This window comes from Triturus cristatus, chromosome 1_2, assembly GCF_964204655.1.
Source record: "Triturus cristatus chromosome 1_2, aTriCri1.1, whole genome shotgun sequence".
In the NCBI taxonomy this organism is placed as follows: Eukaryota; Metazoa; Chordata; class Amphibia; order Caudata; family Salamandridae; genus Triturus; species Triturus cristatus.
In genome coordinates this window covers 924,716,286-924,738,516 of record NC_140580.1, presented here as the reverse complement: position 1 = coordinate 924,738,516, position 22,231 = coordinate 924,716,286, and the positions used below count along the sequence as shown (strand labels likewise).

The 22,231-nt window shown below is 43.5% G+C and overlaps 1 protein-coding gene across 16 annotated transcripts in view; it reads right to left on the bottom strand.

Annotated features, from left to right (window-relative positions):
* KIF1B (kinesin family member 1B) overlaps window positions 1–22,231 on the bottom strand; it is a 1,461,559-nt gene that overhangs the window by 1,213,398 nt on the left and 225,930 nt on the right. For all 16 annotated transcript variants that reach the window (XM_085609808.1, XM_085609814.1, XM_085609823.1 and 13 more), the window contains exon 3: window positions 13,485–13,561. In XM_085609808.1, the coding sequence (XP_085465934.1) occupies window positions 13,485–13,561 (77 nt within the window). The remainder of the gene's footprint in view (window positions 1–13,484; window positions 13,562–22,231) is intronic.

Below are 22,231 nucleotides of genomic sequence, written 5' to 3'. Positions count from 1 at the left end.
CATAAAGGCTCACAAAATTTCACAGCCTTGGACAATCTAGGTCTGCTCTTCATAATCTTTCTTAGAACAGGCTAGCATGAGCTGCAAATGCATCTTAAGGCAATGAAAAGGGATAGACACCAGCCTAGCCAATTCAGTAAAGGACTAAATCTTCGCCCCCAATGCACAAGGCAGGCAAAAGTATACCAATTTAAACATCCATGGAGAAAAAACGTATCAATGTGTATGCCTCTATACGTAAGGAGCTGGAAGAAAGCCGAACTGAAGTAATAAACCATACAGAGAAACAAAATGAAGCAGAGCAGACAAAGAACAAGTGGGTATAAATAACCCAGCGAGGATTCAGACAGAAACTATCCACAATTGACCAAGTTATGATTGTACTCTCTATTCCTAACATAACAATGCAAAAATCAAACAACCAATACAGATTGCAACCTTGCAAACATTTTTCCACAAGAATTTGATCCAATTGACAAATCTAGATAATTAAACAAGAAGGAAAAGCTCAAACTTCGAAGCACAGCTTCCAAAGAAAATGACACTCTACCAAACATAATCCATTTGTAGAACGCAAAGCCTGAAAGCAGATCTAAAGTGTTAAAGGACTAAGTGATAAAATAAGGATGCACAAAGCCCTTACACAACTAGCTCAGGTACCATTTCCAGATAGGCAATTACTTAATATTGGTACTCAGTGATTTAGATGATCTAATTCTAGTTGTTAAAACCACCAACATCTTACAATAAAATAGCAACACTAATTTGATAAAATGATAACATACTGGAATTAAACCTCTTGAAATAATGATCTGTCAAACATAAAATAGATGTCCTGGTTCAAAGCATTCGACTCCGCTGCATGGAAACTTACAATAGGCAGTTTACCTTTGAGAAACCCTCTTTTCATGAAGACCCAAGCCAACATTCTTGAAGTAGGCAACATCAGATTCAGACACAGGATAGCAATCTTCACTCACTTGTTTCTGCTACGAAGCCAAATAGACATTCCCTGGCCTTTGCTCAAGTGCAATAGTGTATTTTGAGAAAGTGTATGCGTGCACTTTGAGAAAGTGAAATTATCCACCCTGGGGGCTGACTCGATGCTACACAATTATTTGAAAGCTCTCCTCTTCCTTCTCACTAACATAAATGCTATGAAGTACAACTCGACTGCACAATGCATGTGCAAAGCCTTCACGGCCGTAATATTGAGAATGTAACAACCCAGAGGCTCGTACTTAGCCTGGTATACTGATACAGAACATAACACAGAGACCTTAATAAGTAGTTTTTTTTCCCTTCCGAGCATCATACAAATCCAAATTTGACGTTAACTCAGACAGGCCTACTTTTCACTCGGACTGGTGTTTACTGCCAGCCTTTTGGCTTAGTCAATACTTATTTAGATTTGTCATGGTTTTCATAAAATATTGCGATGGGAAGTGCTACGCCCTCGCCAATAGTAAAAATAAAGATAATTCAATTTTTTTAATATTTTGGTCTAAAAAGCACATACTGCTTTAGTAGCCTGTGGCACAGAAGGATAATGTTACTTACCCAGTAAGCATCTGTTCTTGGCATGTAGAGCTGTAGATTCACATGCTTTGCATATTCCTGCCATCTAATGTTGGGTCTGGATGTTTGCAAGTTGTTTTTCTTCAAAGAAGTCTTTCCAAGTAACAAGGTACGGTAAGGTAAGGTGATTCCTCCTTTTGGTGATAGTGCGCATAGTCATCGACTCCATTGTTAGATTGTTTTCCCGCAAGAGGGTGAGAATGGAGTAAGTAAGTGTAGTATATAGATGTTCGTGCGTACAAATGTATAATGAAGAATTGCAACAATTACAGGTACCTGGGAATCCGGGTGGGCGCATGTGAATCTACAGCTCTCCATGCCAAGAACAGATGTTACTGGGTAACTAACATTATAAGTTTGAGGCATGTGTACTGTAGATACACATGCTTCGCATAGACAACTAAGCAGTATACTCCCAAAGCGGTGGTGAACCTGTAGATGTTGCAGTAGTTTGAAATAGTGTTTTAAGTACTGCTTGGCCTACATTAGCTTGTTGAAATGCGAATACATCTACACAATAGTGTTTGGTAAATGTGTGTGGTGTAGACCATGTAGCTGCCTTACATATGTCAGCTAGAGGAATGTTACCTAAAAAAGGCCACAGAAGCCCCTGTTTTGCGAGTGAAATGCGCTCTGGTGGTGTGGATAAGGTTCTTTTAGCTTAAGCGTAGCATGTTTGAATGCATTTAACAATCCATCTTGCATTGCCAGATTTAGAAATGGTAATGCCTTTGTGAGGTGGAGCAAATGCAACAAACAATTGTTTTGCGAAAGTCTTTTGTCCTCTCTATGTAGTACAATAAAGCCCTTTTTACGTCAACCGTGTGAAGTGCGCGTTCTGTTACAGAATCAGGTTGAGGAAAAAACGCAGGTAACTCAACCAATTGGTTTATATGAAAAGTAGAAACCACATTGTGGAGGAATTTAAGGTTGGTGCGGAGAACTACCCTGTCTTTGTGTAGCTGAAGGATAATGTTACTTACCCAGTAAGCATCTGTTCTTGGCATGTAGAGCTGTAGATTCATATGATTTACATACTCCTGCCATCTAGTGTTGGGTCCGGATGTTTGCAAGTTGTTTTTCTTTGAAGAAGTCTTTCCAGTCACAAGGTAGGTGACGACTCCTTTTGGTGACTGTGCGCATGGGCACAGACTCCATTGTTAGATTGTTTTCCCACAGAGGGTGAAAATGGAGTTAGTAAGTGTAGGATAGAGATGACCATGCGTATTTATGTAAAGTAAGAAACTGCAACAGGTATAGGTACCCGGGGAGGCGGGTGGGCGCATGTGAATCTACAGCTCTACATGCAAGAACAGATGCTTACTGGGTAAGTAACATTATCCGTTCGAGGCATGCAAGCTGTAGATCACATGCTTTGCATAGACTATACAGCAGTATTCTCCTAAAGTGGGGGCTAACCTGTAGCTGTTGTTTGACAAAGTGTTTTAAGTACTGCCTGGCCTACATTAGCTTGTTGTCTCGCTAACACATCTACACAATAGTGTTTTGTGAATGTGTGCGGTGTACACCATGTTGCTGCCTTACAGATGTCAGCTAGGGGAAAATTCCCTAAGAAAGCCATAGTAGTCCCTATTTTGCAGGTGGAAGGGGTATTGTTAAAGTTCTTTTCGCCTTTACATAGCATGTTTAGATTCATTTCACGATCCATCTTGCAATTCCTGATTTGGATATGGGATTGACTTTGTGTGGTGGCGAAACAGTGACAAAAAGCGGTTTTGTCTTACGAAATTCTTTTGTTCTTTCTACATAATATAGTAGAACTCTTCTAACATCTAGTATGTGTAGAGCTTGTTCTGCTACAGAATCATGTTGAGGAAAGAACACAGTTAACTCAACTGATTGATATGAAAAGCAGAAACTACTTTAAAGAAGAAATTTGGGATTGGTTCAACGAACCACCTTGTCTTTGTGAAGCTGAAAGAAAGGCTCTTAGTACCTGTAGTTCACCAACTCTCCTTAGTGAAGTGATTGTAATGAGAAAAGCAACTTTCCATGAGAGGAATTCTAATTGACACCTGGGAATTGGTTCAAATGTTGGACCTATTAACCTTGTAAGGACTATGTGTAAGTTCCATACTGGTGCAGGTGGGACACTTGGTTGAGGGAAGAACACAGGCAATTCAACAGATTGGTTGATATGAAAGGCAGAGATAACTTTAGGTAAGAATTTGGGGTTAGTCCTAAGGACCACTTTGCTTTGGTGTATTTGCAAAAATGGTTCCTCTATGGTTAGTGCCTGAAGTTCACCGACTCTTCTTAGAGAAGTGATGGCTATAAGGAAGGCTACTTTCCAGGTGAGGAATTGTATTTCGCATTTGTGTAACGGCTCAAATGGTGTACCCATGAGTCTTGTAAGGTCTATGTTAAGTATCCACACTGGAGAAGGTGGAAGTCTGGGAGGAATGAGACTTGAGTTCTTCCATAAAAGCTTTAATAGCGGGCACTCTAAAAAGAGACAAGTGCGGTCTATTTTGCAGATATGCAGCTATTGCAGCAAGATGTAAGTGTATGGATGTGTACACTAAATTAGAATGTTGTAGGTGTAATAGATAAATGATGTTTTGTATTTAAGCATCTAGTGGATCGATCTGATTGTTGTTACAATAAACAACAAATCTCTTCCACTTTGCTGCGTAGCATGCTTTTGTGGTAGGGCGTCTAGCCTTTTTGATCACAATCATACATTCTGGCGAAAGATTAAGGTAGCCAAACTCTAGAATTTCAGTTGGCAAATCGCAAGGTTGAGCTGACTGGGATCAGGATGTCATCTCTCCATGGTTCTGAGTAAGAAACTTGAGGGAGAGGTGTAGATTTTGGTGGGGAACTACTGATAGTTCTGACAGAATTATGAACCAGGGTTGTCGGACCCAGGTGGGAGCAAGTAAGATCAGCGTAAGGGAGTGCTGTTTGAGTTTCGGTACCACTAATGGAATGAGTGGGAGAGGTGGAAAAGCGTAAGAAAATATCCCCGACCAATTCATCCATAGTGCATTGCCTTTGGACAAAGGGTGTGGATGTCTGGACACGAAGTTTGGGCATTTGGCGTTTAGGTGGGTGGCGAACAGATCTATCTCTGGGAAGCCCCACATTTGGAAGAATGGGAGGAGAACTTGAGGGTGAAGTTCCCATTCGTGTATTTGCTGCCGTTGACGACTGAGCAGATCTGCAACTTGGTTGTTTACTCCTGGAAGATGTTCTGCAAGGAGATCTATTTTTTGAGGTATGGCCTATCTCCAGATGCTCTGTGCTAGCTGTGACAGCTAAAGAGAGTGGGTCCCCCCTTGCTTTTGTATGCAGTACATGGCTCTCATGTGGTCTGTGCGAACCAGGACAGCTTTGCCTACTAGATGAAGTTGAAATGCTTTCAATGCTAGAAAAATTGCTAGCAGTTCGAGATGGTTTATGTGGAGTTGTTTTTGTTGTAGAGTCCACATGCCCTGAAAGACATGTTTTCCCATATGTGCTCCCCAACCAGTGAGAGATGCTTCTGCTGTTAGCACGATCTGTGGAACCGGATCGAGAAAAGGCCGTCCCTTGGAAAGGGTTTGTATGTTCCACCACTGCAGAGAGTGATGAGTACGACATCTATCAACACCAGATCTGATAACGGACCTTGAGCCTGGTTCCACTGGTTCCGATCAATTGCATGAACACTTTGGCTGGTAATGAGTGTTGAGACTGAAACTGTGATATTAGAGCTTGCATAGTGCAAACCCTGACTGGGTTGGGGTATGCTAGAGCCTAGCAAGTGTTTATTGTGGCTCCTAGATACACTTGTGTATGGGATGGCTGGAGGTGAGACTTGGTGAGGTTTACGGTGAACCCAAAGTCGTGAAGCAGTTGGACTGTTCAAGTGTGATGTATGCAGCTTTGTTGTGATCCGGCTTTTATTGCCAGTCGTCTAAGTAAGGGAAGACATGAATGTGCTGTCTTTTTAGATGAGCTGCGACTACTGCCAGGCACTTGGCGAAAACCCTGGGTGCTGTAGTAACTCCGAATGGAAGAACTTTGAATTTGTAATGTTGTCCGTCCACCGTAAACCTGAGATATTTTCTGTGAACAGAGTGAATGGGAAAATGTAAATAGGTGTCCTTTAAGTCTAGAGTGGATAGAAAGTCGCCTTGCTAAAGTAATGGGAGCACCTGTTGGAGTGTGACCATGTGGAAGTGGTCCAACTGCATGTATAGGTTTAGCTGTCTGAGGCCTAGTATAGGCCTGAGAGAGCCGTCGTTTTTGGGAATTAAGAAATACAGGGAGTATACCCAGATACCTTGATGTATTAACGGACAGGTTCTTTAGCGTGTTTTTCTAACAGAGATAGAACCTCTTGTTTTAAGAGGGTGAGATGTTCCGGTGACATTGCATGTGCTCTTGGAAGAATATTTGGTGGAGTGCTTGTAAGTTCCAGGCAGTAGCCATATTGGATAATGTATAGCACCCACTTGTCTGAGGTGATTGAATTCCAGACTGGTAGGAATTGGGAGAGATGTCCCCCGACAGGAGTGGGATGATCAGGGGGTAGCGGAGAGATGTCATTGTTTGTTTGTGGGGAAAGAGCGTGTGGAATTACCTCTACCTCTTCCTCTACCGTTATTTCCTCTAGAACCTCCTCTAGAATAACCTCTGTACGAGGGGTATTGATTGTTGCCCTTGTAAGAGGAGGCATTGTCAGTGGACATAGTTTTTGAGCCACCCCTGTAAAATGAGCGGCGAAAGGAACCTCTACCGGCAGGTAACTGTAAAGCCCCCATGGACTTTGCGACCTCAGTGTCCTTTTTCTTCTTTTCCAGCATGGTATCAACAGCTGGGCCAAAAAGATGCTCTTTGTCAAAGGGCTGATTAAGTATGGAGGTTTGTACCTCCGGTTTAAATCCAGAGATTGAGCCAAGCGTGTCTGCGTAATATACTGGTGTTAATTGCACAAGATGCAGTGTCTGCTGCATCTAGTGAACATTTAATGGAGGTGTTGGTAATAAGTTCCCCTTTCTGAAGAAGGTTGTTAGCCTTAGATTTGTATTGGTCAGGCAGGTGTTGTAGGAGTTTTTCTAGCTCATCATAATGAGCCCTGTCATAACGTGCCAGCAGTGCCTGGGCGATAGCAATGCGCCAGTTGGTTGCTGCCTGTGAAGCTACTCTTTTGCCTGAGGCATCAATACGTTTGGACTCCTTGTCAGAAGGAGGGGTGTCTTCTGTGGCTTGGGAGTTCGCTCTCTTGCGTGCGTTGGAGACTACAAGAGGGTCTAGCACAGCTGTCCTTTAATATAAATAGGATCAGTAGGAGCGGATTTGTATTTTTTATCCCCTCTAGGTGGGATAATTCTTGCCCTTACAGGAGCCTTAAAAACCTAGTCTCTGCCTTTCAGCATTGGCATAGTATGAGTAGTTCTTTGTGAGGAAAAAAGTGTCTCAAAAAGGAAATCCTCTTCTAAAGGCTCCTTGTGAAGTTCTAACCCATGGTAATGAGCAGCCCTATTAAGGAGCTCAAGAGAACCAATGTTGTCATCAGGTGAGGAATGTCTGGAGGGATACAAATCCGGGTCAATATCTATATTTGGATCAGTGTGGTAAACATCCCAAGCGTCAGTGTCCTGATCCTCATCCCATCCCCTTCATCCTGTGGGTCAGGTGTAATAGGCCTTAGTGGTGAATTTGTAGGTGTAATGAGCAAGTTAGGATTAGGAGGAGGAGAAGGAGGTGGAATATAAGGAGGAGAAGGGTTAGCGCCCATATTCTTCTTTTTAGGAGGGGCATGATGGTCCTCTGGCAAGTCAGCTTTCCGTTTCTTTGGAATAGTTGCTTGAATATGTCCTGTTTTAGGGTTTTAAACAGCTTTTTCTGTTTTGGGTAGAAAGTTGGCTCCTCAGATGGAAGCTCTTTGTGGAGAGTCGGTCTTTCCGTGGAGATTTCTGCGCCGAGCCCTTGGGCATTGATAATTTCGGCTCTGGGTGTTTGGGCTTGGAGGGTTTCGGCTCAGAGTCCTTGGAGGATTTCGGCTCCAAATCTTTGGGTTTGGAGGATTTTGGCTCCGGGTCTTTGGCCTTGGAGGATTTCGGCTCCGAGTCTTTAGACTTGGAAGGTTTCCGCTCCAAGCCTTTCGGTGTCAAAGGGGGAATCTTCGGTGCCGAAGGTATCTTGATCTTATGTTTCGAAGCAGAAGGTGTTGATTTGGCATCGGAGCGGGACTGGCTCGAGCCAGAGCCAGAATGCTTTTGTTTCTGTTTCGGAGCCGGGCCGGAGGGCGGGGCATCAGAAACGTTTTGTTGGTGCTGACCTGAGCCCAAGGGCGAAGGAGGGATCGGAGCCTTTGTCTTCTGTGCAATGGGCAAAGGGGGATATCACTGTACACTGTCCCGCAGTGATGTCTTCCTCTTCTTCCATGTCGGAGTCGGCTTCGGACACGGAGACCTGCTCTTCTTCCTGTGGCTCTGGAGCTTGGGTACCGGAATCCTCTCCGAAGAGTTGCTTTGATGCTGCATTTCGTGGCGCCGACCCGACGATCACGAAGTGTCTTTTTCGATCGGAAGGATCGACACACGTCGCAGTCCTTTTCGTCATGTTCCGGGGACAAGCAGAGGTTGCAAACTTTGTGCAAGTCGGTGCGTGGAAATTTAGCACGACACCCGGGACATAGTTTAAAAGGAGTCAGTTCCATCGACTGCTAGCATGGTCAGCACGGGTAGGCCCAACGGCCTGCCTCGAGTTTTCCGATGGAAAGCTTTCCACAGTGAGACGATGCGCGTCCAATGAGGAATCGCGATTGATAACAATACAGTTGAGGGTAGTGGATTGTGCATCGAAGGGGTCCGAAAACGGTACCGAGCCAGTGCGCAGCAATACACATTCAAACCCGATGGCGGAAAAAAACAATCCAAGGATGGAGTCGATGCCCATGAGCACTATCACCAAAAGAAGGAGTCACTACCTCGTGAATACAAGACTTCTTCGAACAAAAACAAAGTGCAAACATCCGGGCCCAACACCAGATGGCGATCCATGCTACAGCATATGATCTACAGCTCATATGCCTCGAACACCCCATTTCTGAAAGTAGGGAGGAGAATCTGGGGATGAAGCTTCCACTCGTGGATTTGCTGTCTCCGTCTGCTGAGAAGGTCTGCAATCTGATTGTTTACCCCTGGAAGATGTTCTGCCAGGAGATAAATCTTGTGGTGTATAGCCCATTTCCAAATGGCTTGTGCTAGGCGTGACAGTTGAAGAGTGTCGCCCCTCCTGTTTCTGTTTATGGTACATACCTGTCATTTCTGTGCCGACTAGGACAACTATGCCCATGAGGTGAGTTTGAAAAGCTCTGAGCACTAGAAACACTGCTAGTAGCTCTAAGTGATATATATGGAGAGTTGTATTTTATACTCCATAACCCTTGGATTGTGTGATTGTGTAGGTGAGTACCCCAAACAGTGAGGGATGCGTCTGCTGTTAGCACTGGGGAACTGGGTCGATAAAGGGCCGACCTTTGGATACATTTTGTGGGTTTCACCACTGCAGAGAGTGATGGGTGCGGCCATCTACCAACACTAGACCGACCCTGCGACTGGTTCCACTGACTTGCTAAGCATTCTTGAAGGGGACGAATGTGCAGTCTTGCATGGGGAACAATTACATTGCAAGACACCATCATCCCTAGCAGTTGCATGAACACTCTTGCTGGTAGTGATTGGTTGGGTTGAAACTGAGTGAGAAGGGGCTAAATATGAGAATTCTGGCTGTATTGGGAGAGGCTAGAGCTCTTTGAGCATCTTTTGCAGCTCCTAGATAGGTTTGTGTGTTGGAAGGCTGTAGATAAAACTTCAACACGTCCACTGAAAACCCTAGTTGGTGCAGTAAGTGAAGAGTGGCTTGAGTGTGTTGGACACTTTTGGTAAGTGCTGGGTTTGATGAGCCAGTTGTCCAGGTATGGGAAGACATGGATGTGCTGTCTTCTCAAATGGGCTGAGACTACTGCTAGGCATTTGGTAAATACCCTGGGAGCAGTGGTGACTCCAAACGGTAGTACTTTGAATTTGTAATGATGACCCGCTATCATGAATCTGAGGTATTTGCGATGATCGGGATGAATTGGAGTGTGGAAATATGCTTCCCTTTAGTCTAGAGTAGACATAGTCGCCCTGTTGAAGAAGTGGGAGCACTTGCTGAAGTGTCACCATGTGGAAATGCTCTGACAGTATGCAGTGATTTAGTTCTCTGAAGTCCGGAATAGGTCTTCAGGAACCTTCCTTTTAGGGAATTAGAAAATACAGGAAGTACACGCCTGACCCTTGATATTGTAACAGTACAGGCTCTATGGCTCCTTTTAACAAGAGAGACTGTACTTCTTGTTCGAGTAGGTGTAAATGTTCTGGTGACATTTTGTGAAAGCGTGGAGGAATGTTTGGAGGACTGTTAAGCTTCAGGCAATAACCATGTTGGATAATTCCGAACACCCATTTGTCTGTGGTTATAGATTGCCAAATGGGGAGGAATTGTAGAAGACATCCCCGACAGGTGTTAAATGATCAGAGGGGAAGTGTAGGCAAGTCACTGCTTGTTAGGGGATGGGGAATTCCGTGGTGTGGAACCTTTGCCCCTACCTTTGCCGTTTTTACCTCTGTATCCTCCTCCAAAGAAGCCTCTTGAAGAGGACGATTGATTGTTGCCTTTGTACAAGGCTGCAAGTTCTATCTGAGGACATGGTTTTTGACCCTGCACAATAGAAGGTGCAACGAAAGGAGCCATGATTAGAAGGAGACTGCAGAGCTCCCACAGACTTGGCCACTTCCATATCTTTTTTCATTTTTTCCAAGATTTATCTACTTTGGGCCCGAAGAGATGCTCCTTGTCAAATGGAGCATTTAAAATAGACTATTGGACTTCCGGTTTGAAACCAGAAATCCTCAACCATGCATGCCTCCTTAACACACAAGTGTTGATTTCTCTAGCTGCGGTGTCAGCAGCAGCACATTTAGTGCAGGAAGGGAAGCTCGTCTCCAATTCTTCAATTAAATCCTTGAGCTTTTGCTTTGTACTAATCTGGGAGATATTAGAGCAATTGCTCTATTTCGTCCCATTGTGCTCTATTATACCTGGCTAGTAGGGCCTCGGTGTTGTCAATGTGCCAATGATTTGCTGCTTGTGCAGCCACTCTTTTACCAGAAGCGTCTAACAGTTTTGACTCTTTGTCTGGAGGGGGAGGGGCATTCCCTCTAGTTTGCGAATTAGCATGTTTACAGGCATTCGAGACAACCAAAGAGTCTAGTGGTAACTGCCCTTTAGTAAAAGCTGGATCTGAGGGAGCAGGCTTATATGTTTTGACTATTCTGTGGGTGAGAATACGAGCACACACAGGGTCTTTAGCAATATAATCAGCATGTCTCATCATACAGATTAGCATAGGGAGTCTGGCTCGCCCTATGTGTGTTAGGACGTTTTAAATATTGCTCTAGAGATTCCTTATGGAACAGTACTCCATGATATTCTGCAGCTCTAGCAAGAAATTCTAGATATCCCATATTGTCGTCAGGAGGGGAAGGCTTCGCAAGATAAAGATCTGGGTCTTCATCTGTGGGTGAATTCATGTTATAATCCTCCCAGGGATCTATTGGTAAAATATTGTTGATCTACAGCTCACATGCCTCGAACAGAAGGATTCTTCCAAGGTTAATACCTGTAGCTCACCAAATCTCCTTGATGATGTGATTGCGATGAGGAAAGCAACTTTCCATGAGAGAAACTGCAAAAGACACTTGAGCAATGGGTCAAAAGGTGGACCCATGAGCCTTGTAAGGACAATGTTGATATTCCATACTGGGGCAGGAGGAATCCTTGGTGGTATTACTCTTTTCAGGGCTTCCATGAAAGCTTTGATTACTGGAACTCTGAATAGTGACAAATGTTGCCTGTTCTGCGAATACCCAGCTACCGCTGCCAGGTGCCAACAAATAGACGTATAAGCCAGTCCAGTTTGCTGTAAGTGTAACAGATAATGTTTTGTATAGAAGCATCTAGAGGATTGATTTTGTTATTGTAGTAGACCACAAATCTTTTCCACTTTGCTGCATAGCAAGTTCTAGTGGTAGGCTTTCTTGCTACTTTTAGAATATTCATATAGCCTGTTGGTAGATTTAAATAAACAAACTGACTTCAGGAGCTAGATTGCTAAATTCAGTTCTTTGGGATTTGGATGTCCGATTTCTCCATGGTTCTGAGTGAGGAGCCTGGAGGAGAGGTGTAGCTTTTGACGTGGAACTAGTGACAGCTCCAACAAAGTGGTGTATCATGGTTGACGGGCCCATGTGGAAGCCACTAGAATTAGTGTGAGGGATGTGTGCCTGAACTTCTGAACCAGACACGGAATGAGTGGGAAAGGTGGAAAAGCGTAGGCAAATATCCCTGACCAGTTCATCCATTGGGCATTGCCCTTTGGAGAGCGGATGTGGGAACCTAGAGCCGAAGTTCGGGCATTTTGCGTTGTCGGCTGTGGCGAACAAGTCTATTTGTGAGAATCCCATTTGTGTAAAGTATGGAAGGAGAACTTGAGGATGAAGTTCCCACTCGTGAATTTGCCATCTCCGTCTGCTGAGGAGGTCAGCAATCTGATTGTTTACTCCTGGGAGGTGTTCTGCCAGAAGATAAATCCTGTGATGAATTGCCCATCTCCAAATGGTCTGAGCAAGTCGTGACAGTTACAGAGTGTGTGTTCCTCCCTGCTTTTGCAAATTATACATTGCTGTCATGTTTTCTGTTCAGACTAGGACAGTTTTGCTTATTAGGCGAGTTTGAAAAGCTTATAGCTCTAGAAAAACTGCTAGAAGCTCTATATAGTTTATGTGGAGACTTTTGTGCTTGTTTCCCCACAGGGCTTTTATTGTGTAATTTTGGAGATGGGCACCCCAACCTGTCTAAAATGCGTCCGCTGTGAGTACGATCTGTTGAATAGGATCAATTCACCAATATGCCATGGTAGATAACACAAATCGAAAGTCTCCTCTGCTTCAGCCATCCAACTCCTTAAACAAACCCTGCAAATCATCCAGATCTGGATTTGCAGTGCCTACCTTTGACTCTATCCAAACTAGACAGAATTTCTGTTATTTCCCAAGGAAAACAAAATGGAGGAAAAAAAAGTGTGCAAACCTGGCTCAATGACAAACTTGGACAGCTTTGAATCCCAGTTGTCACTGAATGCCAAGTCACTTGAATGTGCCATAGACACAAACCTCACCCTCAAGGAACACATTGCCCAAAAAAAGCAAAAGGAGGCCTCGTACAAGCTCTCTTATAAAGAAGGTGAAACCTCTTCTTCCAGAAAGCAACTTCAGAACTGCTGTTCAAGCCTTTGCACTCTTCCATCTGGATGGTGGTAACACCATGCTCCATGGCTTCCAGACTCTCCACTGCAAACCCTTAAGGGCACCATACATGCCGCAGCAGGTCTCATCTGAAGAAATATGATCACCTCTCCCCCATCCTAATGAAACTCCATTGGCTCCCCGTGCCGGCTTGCACCATTTTAAAAACCAGCCGCATCATTCACAATGCCATCATGACCAGTACCTGCTCTTATCTTCCTCACAAGCTCACCCATCTTTGATGGTCCTTGGCACACCAGCAGCAAGGATGCCATCAGACCCCAGAACAAAAAGCTTGTTTATGTTTGATTGGACTGAGACTCAGAAAAGAAACACTCTAGTCCTCATGTATCATAGATAAGTGTATTTTTAGTGCCCGAGACTACGTTTGCAATATTAATAGCAACTCCTGCGTCCCTCACTCACTAGTGGGCATGCAAACTATCACAAAAATACATTTACCTGGAGGGCCAGCCAGCAAACAACAGTGTTGTGGGGTACTAATATGAAGGCTCGTAGGACAAGATGGAAGATACTTACTGAGGTGTGTGACCAATAAGAGTAGTCAAAGCTGAAGGTCTTGGGTGGCTCTTTTGGGTTCTTAGGGTTGATAATACCTGTAAGAAAAAAAAGCACCCACATCAGCAACAGAGAATACATTTTAAAGTCTCATGAGATTCGCGAAAAAAAGAGGAATAGAAAGAGAGAGAAGTGTATGTTTTTTCCAATGAAAAAAACAAAAGGTTAACAAGATGTTCTGCATAGGTGTTAAAATAAAAGAAAAACTATCATTTAAAAGCCAAACAACGGAAATTCACCAGTTATAGTTTACTGAAGTAACTATAACTTGTACCCCCACCATGGACTGCTTATGACTTCATATATTACATCACTCATGACATGTAAAATGACATAACTGAGGCACCATGTGCAGTGGTGCTTTTTCTGCAGGGACACGACCTTTGGCAGTGCGTGGAGGTGGGTTTGTCACAGGGCCTGGCCGGCAGCCAATCCCTGTGGGACCCCACCTCACATTTTTCTTGTTTTACTTTAAGAAAAATGTACTGTACTATGGTACTCCCGAGATATTGTCGAACAAGCAGCAGCCTCATGGTACCTCAGGAACGTGCAAAACGTCACTTACAGATGTTCGCACAGTCCCGCTGTGCCATAAGGTGCTGCTTGTGTAGCGGCTCTCACCAGAGTACTGTGGTATCTCATGCGAGGGCCATGCTGGGTCCTGTGGGAATACCGCTGTACCCACAGCATGAAAAAAATATTGTTCGTTTTTGGACCCTGGAGGAGGGGTCCTTCAGGGTCTCCTCTCTCTCTCCCAAGTTCCAGATCCCTAGGCTGCCCCCTTATATTTTTTTTAACTACTTGAGGACATAGGGACAGCAAACATTTTCTTGAAGTTGTGGCAAGCCAATCAGATTGCTCGGTACAGCAGGATACCTACCGTAAATGCAGACAGGAGAAAAGACTGTTTTCACAAATCAGAGGCCCTAATTTTTAAATGTATGGTACCATGGGACTCCGTGGGACCAACCATCCAGCTATCACTATAATTTTAACCCCTTCATGATCATCCCAAGCAGCTCTTCAAATGTGAATCTCTCAAAAACAGCTAACGGGTTCGCACCAAACCATGAAAAGAAGGCTCTCAGTGTATAGGTCTAACTTTCTGCCAAATTTAGTGTAATCAGTTTTGCTGCAGAATTGTTTTGAGATGCCCCTTTTTCCTTAGCCTCCTACTTGACAGATCACTTCAAAACTTTCAAGGAAGTAACTGAGGTGGATGAACTTTTTTGGGAAAGTTGTGCGAAGATTTGTCTAATTGCGCCAAAGGTATTAGCGAAACAAGAAATGCTCTTCCTATGGACACTCTGACCTAACTGTAACTACATAGGGACAACTCCCATAATTACACACAAACAATTACATATCCTATCTTCTCTGCCTCCCAGGAAGGCCACTGGGGAATACTTATGACAAAATATCCAAATGAAGGATCTCTGTATCCATGAAAATTTAACATTGAGTGAGGAGTTTTATACTGTGAACTGTAAATAACACGATCTCCTGGCATAACCAGCAGTGACATTTACTGTGTATTCTTCTGAAAACCGCTCCACCCAACATTGGTAAAAGAGACGGGTATTCATTGGCTGCCTAGTTGGATGAAAATTTGGCAAACAATTGGCCAAAGTAATATTCGATAGACCAGATATACCAAGCACATAACTGTGCAGTAGCTAACAATTACCGGTTTCATGACTGAACTGTAGACCAAAAAAAGATAGATTTGACAACCAAAAACAAATGGATGACAAATCTATGCTGATATTTTGGAACCTTCACATGAATCATGCGATCACCTCAATCCCCCATTTCATCAATTGGCCATTTTTTCAACATAAAAATAATCTGCGTTGTGTTTCTTTACATTACTAACTTCAGATCTACTAAAAGCTGCATAAAAAGTAATGAACTATCGGGGTAAAAGTGGTAATCCAAGTTGTGAAGTCCAGTTCAGTTCATGAAGCTTTATTCGGTACATCTTTTTCTACAATACAATATAATATGATATTATTTTATTATGTTTTGGCACTCCAAAGAGGTCCACATAACAAAATACACAAATACAAATACACATTCTCAAAGTAAAATTGACAACTACAACATTTTCCACTGAACAAGATAATCAGCGACACATACCTCCATATTTCATCAATAAATAGCTAAAACACCTTTAAAAAAGTTAAAAATATTGAAGCAAAACATTTCATTTGGAGGAAAATATAAGGCCTGCAAAAAGGAATTCACATGAAGGATACCCAATTGCAAGCATATTGGACGCAATGCGGGACATATAAACAGTACATGGGAACGATCCTGAACAGACATATTACAAAAGTTATATGTGGGAGAGGACCCATACCATTTTGCCAAAAGAGTATTTAGGGGCAGCAAGTCCTGCCTTAGGAGGAACCAAAATCTCCGAACACCATGTGGTAGGTTCCAGGTGACATAGGGTTGGGCAAGCTTCATTGAGTATGTGTTAGCAAGGAGATCACCTCCCCTCTTTACTAGCATGGACTTCTTGTCCAACGTGAAGCAAAAAGCCCAAGAAGCCTGTTTCAAAAGAGATTTTAGCTGGGGAGAAGAAATAGTAAAAAGGGTACTCTCTTCCAATTCAAGAAGTGCCACAGCCTTTCTAAAATTCTTAACAATTTGTGAGTACTCTCTTAAGCTACCCAACAATTCCCCCTTGAGAAGGGATCTCAAAGTCCCCGTTTCTCCTCTAGCCAGGCTGGCAACCCATTGTACTAGAGCAGACAGGCCCTGCGCCCAACTACTACGGAGGCCGAATTCAAGTCTACAGGCAGCCACAGAACAGGCGGGGTTGAGAGAAGTTATAGACCTTAATAATTTTCCTTCTACTGTCTGTAGAAAACCCCAGTGCTTTAAGTCAACCAGTTCCATTCCGTACAGGAGGGTTGAAGGAATTTTTGCCCTATAGACCTCCAGTAAACAAGCAAAATGTCTTCTCCCTGTGGCGGAATAAAGGGCGCTCAGACTTTTGCCTTGGGACAGGGCTTTACAGGAATTATTATCGATATGAGGCTTCTCACTCAGGTTGGCAGAAATTATTTTTCCTAAGAAGGTGTATGTCTTAACCAACTCCAATTTCTGACCACCGACTGACCAACCTTTATTCGGTACATATAAAATGACCATAAAAGCACACCAAAAAAGAATAAAACATGCATTTGGGTATCAGGTACAACAAGTTTGCAGACAAAACCTAAATATTACAAATATAATAGGTTAAAAACGCATACTTTTCCTGGCCTTAATAGATTGGGTTAAAAACAAACATAGCAGTAAAAAAACAGATCGACATGTTGTAAGTTAAAAATTAAGCTCATAGCCTGATTAACTGTACGTACACCATATTTAAAAAACACAGGTTTTAAATAGGCAATACAGAAATTCATATACAGTTTACAGATTAAGAGAAAGTGCTTAGTGCTCGGTTTGGAGACGCCATCGCACATGCAGGGCCCCTGCGGATGTTTCTTAAGTGTTGGCAGTGCCACTAAGTGATGAGCTATACCAAACCTCAGTCTGGTCAGCACAAACTTATGGGATGGCCTTGTCACCCATACTAGATAAATGGGTAAACCTTCAACAATGTTGTGATTATAAAACATAACAGTAGATAGGGAACCATTAGCAATAGCCCGTTTCCTTGCAGCAAATGCCAAGAAATGTATTTTCAGCTCTTGTTTCGGTATTAAAGATGCTGCGTTAGGGTCCACCAAGATGTTTAAATTAAATATCTCTGAAAAACATCTAACAACATAATTTAACCAGGGTATATTTAGGAATTTATCCAACGAGAGACAATCCTCAATGACCGATCTATTAAAAGATTTTTCTTCCTGGAGCCAGATAGAGCGCCAGATCATGAGTGGCCTCAAAGACAGTTGATCGGTAAGAAAATTAGTGTCCAGCTCTCGATGGGTAAGCTCAGTACAAGCAGTAGATGGTGGTGACAGGAGTTTAAAAAAAAAAAAAATTCCTCCAACTGCAAAGTGTGGGCATGAAAGTGTCCCCAGACACCAGCCCCATACAGAGCAATACTAACGCACCTAGCTTGATAGATCTTAAGCATGTCCCTGGTACGTCGGTCCCCAATCTTCGCAGCAAATCTGAAAACACCATAGGCATTTTTTGCCATTTTAATACGAATATTTTTAAATTCATTGAGCCACTTTCTATCATTAGAGAAGGTTATACCAAGATAGCAAAAAGTATCCACTTGATGCACCTTGTCTTTATCTATAAAAAAGGAATTTAAAACTTTGCTTTTCTTTTTGCTTTTAGCCCCACATGTCATGATGTATGTTTTACTCTTATTGATAGTCAACTTCCTATCCTTAATAAAGGTAGAAAATCTATCAATCAAGCGCAGTTATCCTAATGGAGTTCTGGAAAGCAAGACAGTGTCATCAGCATATAATAACACTGGCAAAGGGGAACCTTTGATCTGTGGGACATCTGCTGCTTTAATTGTTTGTAAGATTGCGTCGATTCCGTTAATAAATAAGATAAAAAGGAGGGGGTCAGAACGCAGCCCTGTCTAATACCTCTTTTTACACTAAATTTTGGGGTGCATTCTCCTTTAGTCCCAAAACGCACACAGGTTTTTAAATTCCCATAGTCTAGCGAGAAAATAAATTATACCTTCTGGAGCACCTAACTGTAACAATGTTGACCATAAAATCGAATGGTCAACCGTGTCAAAGGCACTGCTAAGGTCTGCAAAACAGAGGTAAAGAGAGCCTGGCTTAGCTTCAGTGTATTTCCCGATCAATAACTCAAGATTTAAGCACTGATCGAGTGTGCCCCTGCCCTTTCTAAATCCATACTGGCTGTCAGCTAGGATACCCTCTTGCTCGGCCCATTCCTCTAACCTCGCTAACATGATTCTGCTCATGATTTTGACAGATGAATCAAGGAGAGAGATGGGTCGATAATTGTTTACATCAGACCTGCTGCCTTTTTTATGTATTGGTATAATAATAGATTCCCCCCCAAGTTTCGGGGGTCTCAGTACATATAGCAGCATTAAAAACTGTAGCTAGCAGAGGGCTCCACATTTCTGGGGCTGTTTTGTACACGTCAATGGGCACCCCATCCGGGCCCTGAGCTTTCCCCCCTTGCTGGCACAAATGCCAGATTCTACCTCACTGACTGTCATATTCAAGGGTAAGACAGGGCATCTAATCTGGCAAGTGCCCATACAGCTATTAGAATCAAAAATATTCGAGAAATGGGCAAACCAGCCGTCGCTTGGGATGTTAGAGGTTAACATTGGAATATTCTCATCCTTAAGAAAAGGAGAGATAACAGTAGCCCAGAACAAAGTACTGTTAGATAATTCAGCTGCTTGATTAAGAGAGTCCCATGCTGTCTGCTGTAGCTCGCTCTTCCTCCGCTTTAGGGCAAGCTTATATTCTAGCCTTAATTTGGTTACAGATTCAGTGTCCCTAGGCTTTTTAGCAAGAGCAATCTTCAATTCAGTTAATAAACGGGTACACATATGATCAAACCATCTTGGTACATTACTACGCTGGCCACGCTTAGGTTTTTTAAATCTAGCCTCGATAATTTTGTTAATATCCTTAAAAGCATTTAAAACCTGTGTTTCATCAGTACTATTATCGAAAATAAGGCTAATATTTGGTAAGCAATCCCTCACAATGGAACCAATTAAATCACTTGCTTTGTCCCCTACCCATCTCATACGAACACCATTTGGTCTATGTGGTTCTATATTAGAGACCAAAGTGCCCACTTTAACACAACTATCACCCCACAAAGTTGTTTCCAAAATAATACAGTTGTGGTCGCTTATAGTGGTTACTTCAATCCTGGGGGGAGCACAGCAAGAAATAATATTAGAAGAAACGATCACATGATCAATAACTGAGCAAGAATGATGGCCCTTAAAAGTAGGGATAATTTGTCCAGATTCCTCTTTTGGGAGACCTAGAATTTCTAAATCATAGTAACCCATAAAATAATTTAGTACATCTCCATAGTTGTTATGACAAAAATGCAGGGCATCCACTCCCGCATCATTGGTAAATCCACAAACTTTTTCAGTTGACAGTTCACATAATAGGATATTAAAGTCACCAACCCAGACAAAATCAAAAAAGACATTAACTTCTAGGTTTAAATTTTCAATGGCACTAGCCAATTCACGGACAACTACATCCCTAAAACTATCAAAAATATTATTATAATAATTTATCAATAAGATGTTATGGGCTTGTTCCGCTAATAACCAAAGAATGTGAACATGTTCTCCCACCGTTATATACCTTTTTACTAGAATTGGGCGGTGGATTGAAACTAATATCAGCAAACCACCTTTAGCTCTGCCCGACCCAGTACCCTTCGCCACCAAATTGGATGAAGCGAACCCCTCATAATTAACTTCTTCCCTGCACCATGTCTCCTGGAAACATACAATATCATAGGTGTTGATAAAATTCAGCCAGCCCAGAACCTTCCCCTTGGATTTCAATCCTGCGACGTTCCAGTTGGCTAAAATTATTCCTTTACCCCTTATGTTGGTCCTATCTACTGTAACAATTACACTAGGATTATTTTCCTCCCTTTGATTTCCACTAGATGGACCCCTACAATCATTATCAGGAGAATCCTCCACCCTGGTTGACTGCGAAACCAAGATATCATTAGTAGTTTCGATAACCCGCTTGTTGATAGCCTCACCCGAGGGTATCGGGCTCTCCTGGCTGAGTCAGTTGTTAGAATCCAAGCGGTTTAGAGCATGAAAACGGTTGTGCAATGGGATGGCTAAACCCCGCCGCTGAATCGGCGGGAGTAGCCATAGATGGTTATTATCATTGGGAGGCATATTAATAAGGTGGCTATAGAAGAAGCCAAGCGGGCGTGCACAGACACCATTGTCAGTGAACGGTAGGGAAGCGGCTCTGAGCAGGACTGTAGCAACGTGTTGAGGGTGTTTAAAATTAATAATAACACAGTCTCCCCTACAATTCTTTCTAGAGTTACCAACCCAGTTGACCCTTCTAGTAGTTAATATGTCATTAGAAAAGGCCGTTGGGAACCCGCATTGCTTATGCAGCCAAGAAACAGTTTTATTTTTCAGAGAATCATGAGATTCATACTGGGACTGGGTCATAAGTGAGTCATCCCGTGGAACGTTAGTTAAAACAACCACATAGGGGGCACAATCTGGCGGAAGATTGATAGAACCCTTTCTCCTCACCTCCGTCCAACCCGCATTACTTTCAGCTGCTGTAGTAGCCTGGTTCTCTTGGCTCAGTGTGCTGTTGAACTGGTATAACTTATTTGGTTAGCCTTAATCCCCTCATCTGATGGAATTACAACATCTTTCCTTACATTATTACCTACATTAGAGGCCATGGGGGTGCCAGCCCGAGTAATGTGGGTATCCAAAAGGTCACCCAATCTAGTTACTTCTTTCGAAATATGATCTAGTTTAGCCACCAGCGGTAGAATGATCTTATCAAATTTAGCGTCAATGATGCGAACCAGCAAATTGAATTGCTCAGAATTCAATTGGGCTGAACCGTTCTTTTCTAGGGTCTCCTCCCCCCCAGCTATGCTTTTGGGTGGTGATTGAATTCTCTTGACCTTTTTGTTCCCCCCTCGCTTGATAACCTGCTACACAAATATTAAAACAGACACGGCCAGACACGGCCAGGCTGTCACGAAACACACAAAAATGAACATAGAGAAAAATTTAATCAAAATACTTAAAACTAAATACCTTAAAAATATCTCACATAGAAAGGGATAAGTCTCAGCATCAATCACCAAAGTCCGTGGCCCTGCCCTGCCACGTCCTGCCCCGTACGGCCACAGACGGCCCCCCCTTTGCCCGGGCTTTAGCATGGCGGGATGTGTGGCCTGTGTGAATTGTCCGTTACCTCAAGGGGCGGGACCACCATTGCAGGCGCTGCCCCTCAGACTCCTGGGGCTTGTGGTCGTGGATCGTCGGTTCAGCTGGGCCCCTGGTGATCCTGCGCTGCGTCTCAGGGCTCTTGTTTTTCCTCTCTGGTGCTGCCAGGCTGCAATCTAAATGAGACTTGCATATGCTTCAACCTGTCCCCTCGGTCAACAGCTTCCTCCTCAGCACCGGAGCATCTCTAATCTCCCTCCACCATCTCTCGCTTTCTCTGCAATGTGTCGATGGTAGAAGCCTATCAGAGGCAGCTCGCGGGCCGGTGACAGCGCGAGTTTTGAGGAAGGAACATCCGTCGGCAACTTCAATAGCTTACGCCACCCGCGATCCTTGTTGAATGGCGCACGCACCCCCTGGCGGAAGAGGCTCAGCAGTCCCTGCTCCTAGCCCTCGGAGAGCCGGGGGACCCGCAGGTCGTTGCAACCCCCTGCAACCGGAACGCTTCCACCACAGACGGAAGCGCGCCTCCGCCACACACTGCGCAAGGTTTGACCGCTTTTATTTGCCGCCACCGCTACTCTATTGCCTCCTCAAGTGAATTCCAAGGTTAACTCAATCCGTTAACCACTGCTACTGTTGTTCACTTGCCTTCGCTGGTGAATTCCTGGAGAGAATTGCCCCCAAAATTTGCAGCTACTGCTGCCTGCTGATATCCTTGCTGGAGCTGCCCAAAGAAAAGTGCTGTGCCCTCTTCCGCCAAAATTGGCGCGGTATTAGCCCCCAGGCCTCCCAA